The 10,146-nt window shown below is 66.7% G+C and overlaps 1 protein-coding gene across 1 annotated transcript; it reads left to right on the top strand.

The window, feature by feature from the left end:
- Positions 1–899: 899 nt before the first annotated feature.
- On the top strand, positions 900–9,821 carry LOC123351612 (ly6/PLAUR domain-containing protein 3-like). The gene is made up of 6 exons (XM_044991081.1): positions 900–991; positions 2,094–2,236; positions 3,806–3,937; positions 4,340–4,510; positions 4,597–4,740; positions 8,572–9,821. Exons 2-6 carry the CDS (start codon positions 2,170–2,172, stop codon positions 9,060–9,062), a joined length of 1,005 nt encoding a protein of 334 aa, XP_044847016.1. The 5' UTR covers positions 900–991; positions 2,094–2,169; the 3' UTR covers positions 9,063–9,821.
- The last annotated feature ends 325 nt before the right edge of the window (positions 9,822–10,146 follow it).

The raw sequence follows: 10,146 nt of genomic DNA on the forward strand, positions 1-10,146 counted from the left end.
CCGCTCCCCTCCCAGAGCTGGGGAGAGAACCCAGGAGTCCTGGCTCCCGCCCCCCCCTGCTCTAACCACTAGACCCCGCTCCCCTCCCAGAGCTGGGGAGAGAACCCAGGAGTCCTGGCTCCCGCCCCCCCCTGCTCTAACCACTAGACCCCACTCCCCTCCCAGAGCTGGGGAGAGAACCCAGGAGTCCTGGCTCCCAGCCCCACCCTGCTCTAACCACCAGATCCCACTCCCCTCCCAGAGCTGGGGAGAGAACCCAGGAGTCCTGGCTCCTGCCCCCCCAGCACAAACCACCAGACCCTACTCCCCCCCCAGAGCTGGGGAGAGAACTCAGTCAGGAGTCCTGGCTCCCGCCCCACCCCCACTCTAACCACTAGACCCCGCTCCCCTCCCAGAGCTGGGGAGAGAACCCAGGAGTCCTGGCTCCCGGCCACCCCCCACTCTAACCACCAGACCCCACTCCCCTCTCAGAGCCAGGGACAGAACCTAGTAGTCCTGCCCCCCCAACTCCCCTGCGCTAACCACTAGACTCCCCCTCCCCCCCGAGTCAGGAAGAGAACCCAGGAGTCCTGGCTCCCAGCCCCACCTGCTCTAACCACCAGACCCCACTCCCATCCCAGAGCTGGGGACAGAACCCAGGAGTCCTGCCCCCCTGCGCTAACCACTAGACTCCACTCCCCACTCCCCTCCCCCCCCCCCCCGAGTCAGGGAGAGAACCCAGGAGTCCTGGCTCCCAGCCTCCCCCCCCCCCCCAACCTCGGAGGGCTGTAGATTCACGGTGCTGTCCCCGCCCCGGAGCCAGGTGGGGCTGGCGCCCCCTATAGGGGAAGGGCCTCCTGTCCCACCCCCTCCCTGTGAGTCTTTCCCTGGGTGTGTCTCTGTTTCCTGGGCCTGGGACAAGGGGGCCCAGTGCTCCCCACACCCTGGCCCCAGTGACTCAGGCGCTGCCTGGTACCGGCTCTGGGCAAGGGAAGGACTCGCCCGGGAGCGGGTGAGACAAGGGAGGGGCAGCTGCGTGTCTGGACTTGGGGGTCGGTTCCCAGCTGCACCCCAATTTCCTGGATGTCGGGCCTGTTCCTCCCCTCCCCCAGCTACCTCCTGCTGGGCCTGAGCAGCCTCGGGGTCCCCCCAGGCTGGGATCGGGGTCCTGGGTGGGGGCTGCGCTGCAGGGTGGGCAGAGCGACCCAGCCCCCCCCCCACAGCACCCCTCCCACACACATGACCGCCCGGGGGCAGGGGGGGCAATCTGCCCCGGGGCCCACAGGGGCCCCCACCAGAGTTTTTGGGGCCCCTTGAGCAGGGTCCTTCACTCACTCCGGGGGCCCCGGAAAACTCTCGCGGGGCCCGGGCCCCCGGAGCTTCTTCCGCTCCGGGTCTTCGGCAGCAATTCGGTGGCGGGGGGGCCTTCCGCTCTGGGGCAGAAGGACCCCCCGCCGCTGAATTACCGCCAAAGCGCCCAGGCCCCCTGAATCCTCTGGGCGGCCCTGCCCACAAACCCATCAAAACCTCTCCCTTCCCAGAGCTGGAAAGAGAACCCAGGAGACCTGGCGCCCAGCCCCCCCTGCTCTAACCACTAGACCTACTGTCTAGGGGGCTGGTTGCCACACATATGAGCCCCCATGTTGGCTGCGTGTTTCGTGACTCCTCCGGGCCAGGGCTGAGGCTGGGCCCTCGGTGCCAGCTCATGCCAGGCGCCAGGCACTGATCTCAGTGCCCTCGGGCAGCGATACAGCCCCGGGGAGCAGGGCAGGGGTCTGGGCACAGGGCACCGCGCCATGGGGAGCTGGTTGGGGACACTCACCCCTTGCCATTGCTGGGGGCCTCCCCAGCCCCCCCGGGCTCCTGCTCCCGCCCTGCGCTGAGCCCCCGGCGTCGAAGCCGCCCTGCCAAGGCGTCGCCCGCTCCCCCGACCAGCCGGGCCGGTTCCTGGGAGAGCCACCGCCCTGGTACCGACGCGCCGGGGCTTGGCGCTGGGGAGGCAACGTGAATAATCGCCGGCCTGGGGCCCCACACCAAAGCCAGGGAGGGTGGGACGCGCAAGGGGGAGGCGGGGACATCCCGCCCCGTCTGCCTCCTCTTATTTATCATCTTAGCTTGGCGCTGGCAGCTGGAGTCGCGTGGAAGCTGCCGGGAGCCGAGAGAACCCGCTTGGTCCAGGCAGACGCAGCCATGGGAGCCCCCTGCCCCCCGAGAGCCGGTGCCCTTCTCCTGCTGGCGGCCACACTGCTCCTCCAAGGTATGGGGCCAGGGAGCTCACCCGGGGGCCGGGCCGGGGCATGGGTCCCCCCCGCCCTGGTTGGAGGGGTCGATCGGGCCCGGGGCAGATTGATGGGGTGTTTTCATTTCAGCTGCATCTGGCAGGGAAACCCGGCTCCTTCGAGAGAATGACTGAGTGATGGCATCCGGGGGGCTGGCTGGTGGGGAATGGGGCAGGGGGCTTTCCCCTCTAGGGGGCACTGGCTCCCATCCAGTCCCAGCGTGGTGGCTGGCTCAGGGGGGCAAGGGCCTTTCCCCGCTAGGATCTCCTGGCCAGGGGACCCCCCAGCTCACCGCAGTTCTGGGGGCAGGGTACTGACTCTGCTCCCCGTGCCGGAATGGGAGTGGGGAGCCGTTAGGGCCACGGGATTGGGGCGGGGGGCAGAGGTGCCATGCATGCTGGGACAGGTCGCTCCACCTGGAATGGGTCTGGGGCATAGTGCCAAATGGGAGGACTTCTCCCAGGGACGCCAGCCTCACCCCGGGGTGGGGTCACCCCCATCCTGGAGCTGACACAGCCACCCACCGGAGGAGGGAGGTGAAGAGGGAGGTCGGTGAGAAACGGTGCAAAACAGAGGTGAAAATGCAAGTGCAAGTTCCCAGACAAATGGTGCAAAGAAGAACCCCCCGCCCCGTGCAAGTGTCCGTGGGAACGCCTGGAGAAAACGGTGCAAAGAGCAGGGGCAAGGCTGCAAATCTCTGCAAATGTACCCTTGAAATAACGCAACGAGGGTGGGGAGGTGGGTCACCCCCGTGCGGATGTACAGAGCCGGGGGTGGGGGAGTCCAGAGCGGTGGGCAAGGGAGCGCACGTCTAGTGCGTTCAAACTGGTGCAAGGGGGAGAGGACACGTGCCACCGAATGTCTCTGAAGACGCGCAGGGCCATTAAATGCGGACACACCCACTGGCACGTTTATGAAGCAGGAGTTTGGGGACCAATCCACGAGGAGAGGAAAGGGGACAATTGACGTAAAATTACAGGGAAACGTGTTACCCGGGAAAGGGTCCAAATTGCCATGCCAAGTTATGTGGGAAAGGTGAAAATTGGCATACAAGATGACATGCAAATGACATAGGACAACATACAAATTCACAGGCAAAGTTGCAAGGGAAAGGTGAAAAATAACATGTCAATTGTCATATTTCCGTGTAATTTGACACGCTAATTTTCACCTTTCCTTGCAAATTTGCTTATTCACTTTCACGTGGTCCCATGTCACGTGGTCTCCGTGTCATTTGACATGCAACATTACAAGGGAAAGGTGAACATTGTACAGACGGAATTACACAGGGCAACGTGCAATTTCACATGGAAAAGTGCAAAAGTGAGGGAAGGGTTCAAATCTGCACCCAAAGCAGGTGAGAATCCGTGCAAAGAGGAGAGGGAGCCGTGCAAACAGCCGTGCAAAATGACCTGGGGAAACGCACAAACGTCACCCGCCTTTGAGAGATTAGGGGTCCCCCCACCGCCGGGGACAGGCCCAGGCAGGTCCCCCCACGGGCGTGCCAGCCACGCCGGGTTTCACAGAGATTCCTTCCCCCCATGCAGGAGCCACGGCCCTGGAGTGCCACAGCTGTGTGGAGCGCAGCGACGGCGGCTGCAGCCCCGAGAAGATGAAGACGATCTCGTGTCCTGACAACACCCAACTGTGCATGGAAACCGTGGCAGCCGTGAAATGGAGTGAGTGAGCCCTCGGGGAGAGGGCTGGGAGCCAGGACTCCTGGGTTCTATCCCCAGCTCTCGGAGGGGAGTGGGGTCTAGTGGTTGGGGGGGGGGGGGGCTGGGTTCTGTCTCCAGGTCTGGGAGGGGGAAGCTGGAAGCCAGGACACCTGGGTTTTCTCCCTGGCTCTGGGAGGGGAGGGGAATCTAGTGGTTAGAGCAAGGGGCTCAGAGCCAGGACTCCTGGGTTCTTTCCCCAGCTCTGCGAGGGACGTCAGGTAGGATCTAGTGGGTTAGACCAGGGGGGCTGGGTTCTGTCTCCAGGTCTGGGAGGGGAGCTAGGGCTGCGGGGGAGGGGGGAAGCTGGGAGCCAGGACGCCTGGGTTCTCTGCCGGCTCGCTCACCCCCCGGCTGTCTCCCCAGGCCACGGGCAGTTCCTGGTGGGCGAGAAGGGCTGCGGCCTGGGCAGACCGGGCACCAACGACAAGGGCGTGGACCTGCACGGCATCTTGGCCTTCTCCCAGGTGCACAACTGCAACAGCAGCCGCTGCAACTCCCGGCTGGACATCCGGGCCATGGCGCTGCAGCCGATGGGTAAGTGCCCCACCGGGGGGGGGGGCAGGGAGGGGCCAACCCCCACCTCCTCCTCTCTAACTGCCCCCCCTTTGTCCGGTCGCCAGGGAACGAGAGCGCCCGGGTGCCCAACGGGCTGGAGTGCTACAGCTGCCAAGGCAACGAGGCCTGCTCCCCCGGCAACGCCACGGTGGTGAAGTGCTACGACGGGTACCAGGGCTGCTTCCACGGCAACGTCACCATGAGAGTCGGTGAGGCCCGGGCGGGACACTCGGAGGCAGCCCCCTCTGGGGCGAGGCGCGGCAGCTGTTTGGCCACCGCGGGGAGCCGGTTCGGGCGGGAAGCCAGGGCGGCTCAGGGGAGCCGGGTGCAATCACTACGGCGGCAGGCTGGCCAGGACACCGGGGTTCGCGCCCCGACGGGGGGCCAAGGGCCTGGCAGATCTTTGCAAATCGTGCTCTGGCTTTGCATCCCCCCACGCCCGGAAAGGCAGCCGCTGCTGCAGCACAGCGCCCCCTTGTGGTGCATGGGGCCAGCCCTGACTGCCAGGGGACGGTCCCCCGCTCCCTACAGCACAGTGCCCCCTTGTGGTGCATGGGGCCAGCCCTGACTGCCAGGGGACGGTCCCCCACTCCCTACAGCACAGCGCCCCCTAGTGGTGCATGGGGCCAGCCCTGACTGCCAGGGGACGGTCCCCCGCTCCCTACAGCACAGCGCCCCCTAGTGGTGCATGGGGCCAGCCCTGACTGCCAGGGGACGGCACCCCGCTCCCTACAGCACAGCACCCCCTTGTGGTGCATGGGGCCAGCCCTGACTGCCAGGGGACGGTCCCCCGCTCCCTACAGCACAGCGCCCCCTAGTGGTGCATGGAGCCAGCCCTGACTGCCAGGGGACGGTCCCCCGCTCCCTACAGCACAGCGCCCCCTAGTGGTGCATGGGGCCAGCCCTGACTGCCAGGGGACGGCACCCCGCTCCCTACAGCACAGCGCCCCCTTGTGGTGCATGGGGCCAGCCCTGACTGCTGGGGAGGATCCCCCACTCCAGGCCCATAGCACAGCGCCCCCTTGTGGTGCATGGGGCCAGCCCTGACTGCCAGGGGACGGTCCCCCACTCCCTACAGCACAGCGCCCCCTAGTGGTGCATGGGGCCAGCCCTGACTGCCAGGGGACGGTCCCCCGCTCCCTACAGCACAGCGCCCCCTAGTGGTGCATGGGGCCAGCCCTGACTGCCAGGGGACGGTCCCCCGCTCCCTACAGCACAGCGCCCCCTAGTGGTGCATGGGGCCAGCCCTGACTGCCAGGGGACGGTCCCCCGCTCCCTACAGCACAGCGCCCCCTAGTGGTGCATGGGGCCAGCCCTGACTGCCAGGGGACGGTCCCCCGCTCCCTACAGCACAGCGCCCCCTAGTGGTGCATGGGGCCAGCCCTGACTGCCAGGGGACGGTCCCCCGCTCCCTACAGCACAGCGCCCCCTAGTGGTGCATGGGGCCAGCCCTGACTGCCAGGGGACGGTCCCCCGCTCCCTACAGCACAGCGCCCCCTAGTGGTGCACGGGGCCAGCATCAACAGCCAGGGGAGGGCACCCCCTTCCCCCCACACACACTCACTACAGCCCAGCTGGGGGAGGGCCCCCCTTCCCCACCACAACAGCCAGGGGAGGGCCCCCCTTCCCCCCCCCCCCACACACTCCCTACAGCACAGCCAGGGGAGGGCCCCCCATTCCCCCACACACACACTCCCTACGGCACAGCCAGGGGAGGGCCCCCCTTCCCCCCACACACACTCCCTACAGCACAGCCAGGGGAGGGCCCCCCTCCCCCCACACACACACTCCCTACGGCACAGCCAGGGGAGGGCCCCCCTTCCCCCCCCACACACTCCCTACAGCACAGCCAGGGGAGGGCCCCCCATTCCCCCCCACAGCAGCCAGGGGAGGGCACCCCCTTCCCCCCCACACACACTCCCTACGGCACAGCCAGGGCCGGATTAACCTTTTGTGGAACTGGCACCACACCTGTTTGTGGGCCCCCATGGGGCAATGGAGCCTGGTGTGGGGAGGTCGGTCCCCAGAGCGAGGGGCCGGCCAGGGGCAATGGTGCCTGGCAGGGGCGGCCCCAATCCCCCCAGCCCAGCCCAGGGCACTGGTTACAGACGGGAGCCACCTGACACACACTGGCCCAGCCAGCCCTGTGCTGCCAGCCTGCCCCTTCCCTTGGGGGTGGGTCCATGCCGTGCCACACAGCCCCCCCCCCGGGACACCCCCCCCCCAATTCCCTATGGCCAGAGCCCCCCGGACCCACCATGCCCACTACCCCCCCACACATGCACAGCGCCCTGCACCCCACCCCTGCCCTGCACCCCCAGCCCCCCCACGACTGCCCAGCACCCCCCACTCCCTAGTGCCCCAACACACACAGATCCTCCCCCCCCACAGCCCAGCACCCCCCAGAATCCCACTCCCCACCCGCTGCCTCCCGGCCGCACTCACCGGCCCTGCTGGGAGGGGCCTGTGTCTGCCGGGCTGGGCCTGGGGCCGGGAATCGCTCCGGCCCCTCGGGAGTGGTGTGATCAGCCCCACTGGGCTCCCTCAGGACCCACCTGCCTGCAGGGGCCCAGCCAAGCCCCCCACAATGTGTCCCGTTCCCCCCCCCCCGCCCCCGGGTTGAGACTGGCCGGGCTTCTGCCCCAGTCCCAGGCAGCTCAGCTCTGGGGAGCCAGGTGGGGCCCACAGGTGGTGGGAAGCAGGGACTGCCCGGAGCCGGAGGTGCCCTGGGGTCCGGACAGGGGGCAGAGAGGAGCAGGGGGTGGGGCCAGGGGGCAGAGAGGATCAAGGGGGTGGGGCCAGGGGGCAGAGAGGAGCAGGGGGTGGGGCCAGGGGGCAGAGAGGATCAAGGGGGTGGGGCCAGGGGGCAGAGAGGAGCAGGGGGTGGGGCCAGGGGGCAGAGAGGATCAAGGGGGTGGAGCCAGGGGGCAGAGAGGAGCAGGGGGTGGCGCCTGGGGGCAGAGAGAATCAAGGGGGTGGAGCCAGGGGGCAGAGAGGAGCAGGGGGTGGAGCCAGGGGGCAGAGAGGATCAAGGGGGTGGGGCCAGGGGGCAGAGAGGAGCAGGGGGTGGGGCCAGGGGGCAGAGAGGACCAGGGGGGGGGGCCAGGGGGCAGAGAGGATCAAGGGGGTGGAGCCAAGGGGCAGAGAGGATCAAGGGGGTGGAGCCAGGGGGCAGAGAGGAGCAGGGGGTGGGGCCAGGGGGCAGAGAGGATCAAGGGGGTGGAGCCCGGGGGCAGAGAGGAGCAGGGGGTGGAGCCAGGGGGCAGAGAGGATCAAGGGGGTGGAGCCAGGGGGCAGAGAGGATCAAGGGGGTGGGGCCAGGGGGCAGAGAGGAGCAGGGGGTGGAGCCAGGGGGCAGAGAGGATCAAGGGGGTGGAGCCAAGGGGCAGAGAGGATCAAGGGGGTGGAGCCAGGGGGCAGAGAGGAGCAGGGGGTGGGGCCAGGGGGCAGAGAGGATCAAGGGGGTGGAGCCAGGGGGCAGAGAGGAGCAGGGGGTGGGGCAAGGGGGCGGAGCGGAGCAAGGGGTGGGCAGGGGGAGCCAGTGGGGTCTTGGGGCGCAGTGCAAGCAGAGCAGCCGGGGCCCCTTTCGAGCATGGAGCCACTGGCGCCATTGTAAACCCAGCACTGAGCACAGCGCCCCCTAGTGGTGCATCGGGGCCAGCATTGACAGCCAGGGGAGGGGCCCCCCACTCCCTACAGCACAGCGCCCCCTAGTGGCACATTGGGGTCAACACCAATGGCCTGGGGAGGGCCCCTACCCTGCTGACACAGCACAGCGCCCCCTAGTGGTGCATTGGGGCCAGCACCAACGGCCTGGGGAGGGGCCCCCCACTCCCTACAGCACAGCGCCCCCTAGTGGTGCATCGGGGCCAGAATTGACAGCCAGGGGAGGGGCCCCCCACTCCCTACAGCACAGCACCCCCTAGTGGTGCATTGGGGCCAGCACCAAGGGCCTGGGGAGGGCCCTCACCCTGCTCCCTGCAGCACAGCACCCCCAGTGCCACGGCCTCCCCTGACTCTCCCCCGTCCGTCTCCCCCAGGCAACTTCTCACTGAGCCGCCCCCTCAAGGGCTGCGTGCAGAACAAGGACTGCACCAAGGAGGCGAGGGGCAGTGCAGCCGTCAACCTGGTGGGCTCCTGCTGCTCCGGCCACCTCTGCAACGAGGACCTGGCCAACAAGACCTTCTTCGCCCCCAAAATCCCCCCGCTGGAGGTCATGCCCGGCCACGGGGCCAACGCCACAGCCAATGCCACGGCCACTGCCACGGTCACCGCCATGGTCGCTGCCGCCACCACAGTCACTGCCGCCGCCAGGGTCACGGCCGCTGCCACGCCCCTGCCACCGGACCACAGGGACCATGAGGATCACGAGAACCACGAAGACCTCATCCGGGACGACCACCACATCACCACGGCGGGCGAGCGGCGAAACAACCCAGGCGTCAAGCTGCCGAGCGGCGGGAAGGGGGGCGCGGCGGGGCTGAGCGCCTCAGCCTGGCTGGTCTTGCTCGGGTCCGCCTTGCTCCTGTGAAGGGGGCACCAGGGAGGGGAAATGGCACGAGACGCCCCCCACCCATTCATCCCCCATTGCCCCCATCCCCGCTCCGTTGGCCAGCCTCCCCCTGACTTCTTCAACTCCAGCCTGGCTTCGGCCTATGCACGGCAGCCATCTTCTTAGTTGAGCAGCACTCTTGATGGCAGGCCAGGTCGGCCCTGTGGCGCCACCAGGCGGGGCTAAGTTTGCAGGCTGCATCTCTGTGCATCAGAGCCCCGTCCTCACGACACCTGGCCTTCCCTTCAGCCTCCCCGTAGCAGCCATCTTGGTCTGGAAGTGGCATGGCTTGATGTCCCTCTAGGGCATCTTTTGTGGTTGTCCCCTCCACACAAAGTCTCCACAGGTTTTTTTTACCATCAGGGAGCCCTTCTCGTGGCACCACCACAAATCCAGGCTTCCTTCAGCCTGCACAAGGCAGCCATCTTGGTTGCATGTGGCCTAGTTTTGCCTACTTGCAGTGGCCAGCTTGTTTTTTAAGTGTGTGGAGGGGGAACAATACGGAGGGGGAAGAGCCATACTACCCCTGCCCACTAGAACAAATTCCCACATGTTGCCTTCCCATAGCGCAGGCCACATTCTTATAGCAGCGCAGCAAATTCAGGCTTCTCTTCAGCCTGCGCATGGCGGCCATCTTGTTTCTACATGGCCTAGTTTGACCCCAGTCTGGGGAGGGCTGTGACGGCCGCCATTTTCTGTTCGCTTGAGCGGATCCCATCCCTTCTTCACCTCACCCAGGCGCATGTTTTGCCACGAGCTTTCATGTTATATGCCAACACTGGGCAGCCATCTTGTTTCTTTATGCAACACCAGTTGACATCTGTCTAGGGAAGGTGGCCACTGCTTGGTCTTCATTCCCCGGGGAAAAGTCCCAAGGCTGCTCCAAAGCAAATACAGTACTACATGCAGCAGTCATCTTGCCATTCTTCTGGGTCAGCCATTTTGTCTCCGGCCAACAGGGTGGTGGGTCCCGTTGCCATGGCGCCAAAGGCAACTCAGGCTTCTAACAGCTTGCTGGGCCTCAGCATTGGGACCCACAGTCTATGCCTCCTCCCCACACACA

Source organism: Mauremys mutica, chromosome 17 (genome assembly GCF_020497125.1).
Source record: "Mauremys mutica isolate MM-2020 ecotype Southern chromosome 17, ASM2049712v1, whole genome shotgun sequence".
Taxonomy (NCBI): Eukaryota; Metazoa; Chordata; order Testudines; family Geoemydidae; genus Mauremys; species Mauremys mutica.

Excerpts from the sequence above, each read along its gene's own strand:
- LOC123351612 (XM_044991081.1), top strand. The coding sequence starts at position 2,170 with ATGGGAGCCCCCTGCCCCCCGAGAGCCGGTGCCCTTCTCCTGCTGGCG. Across the intron at positions 2,237-3,805 it reads GGCCACACTGCTCCTCCAAG|GAGCCACGGCCCTGGAGTGC; the intron begins GTATGGGGCCAG and ends CCCCCCATGCAG. Across the intron at positions 3,938-4,339 it reads CGTGGCAGCCGTGAAATGGA|GCCACGGGCAGTTCCTGGTG; the intron begins GTGAGTGAGCCC and ends CTGTCTCCCCAG.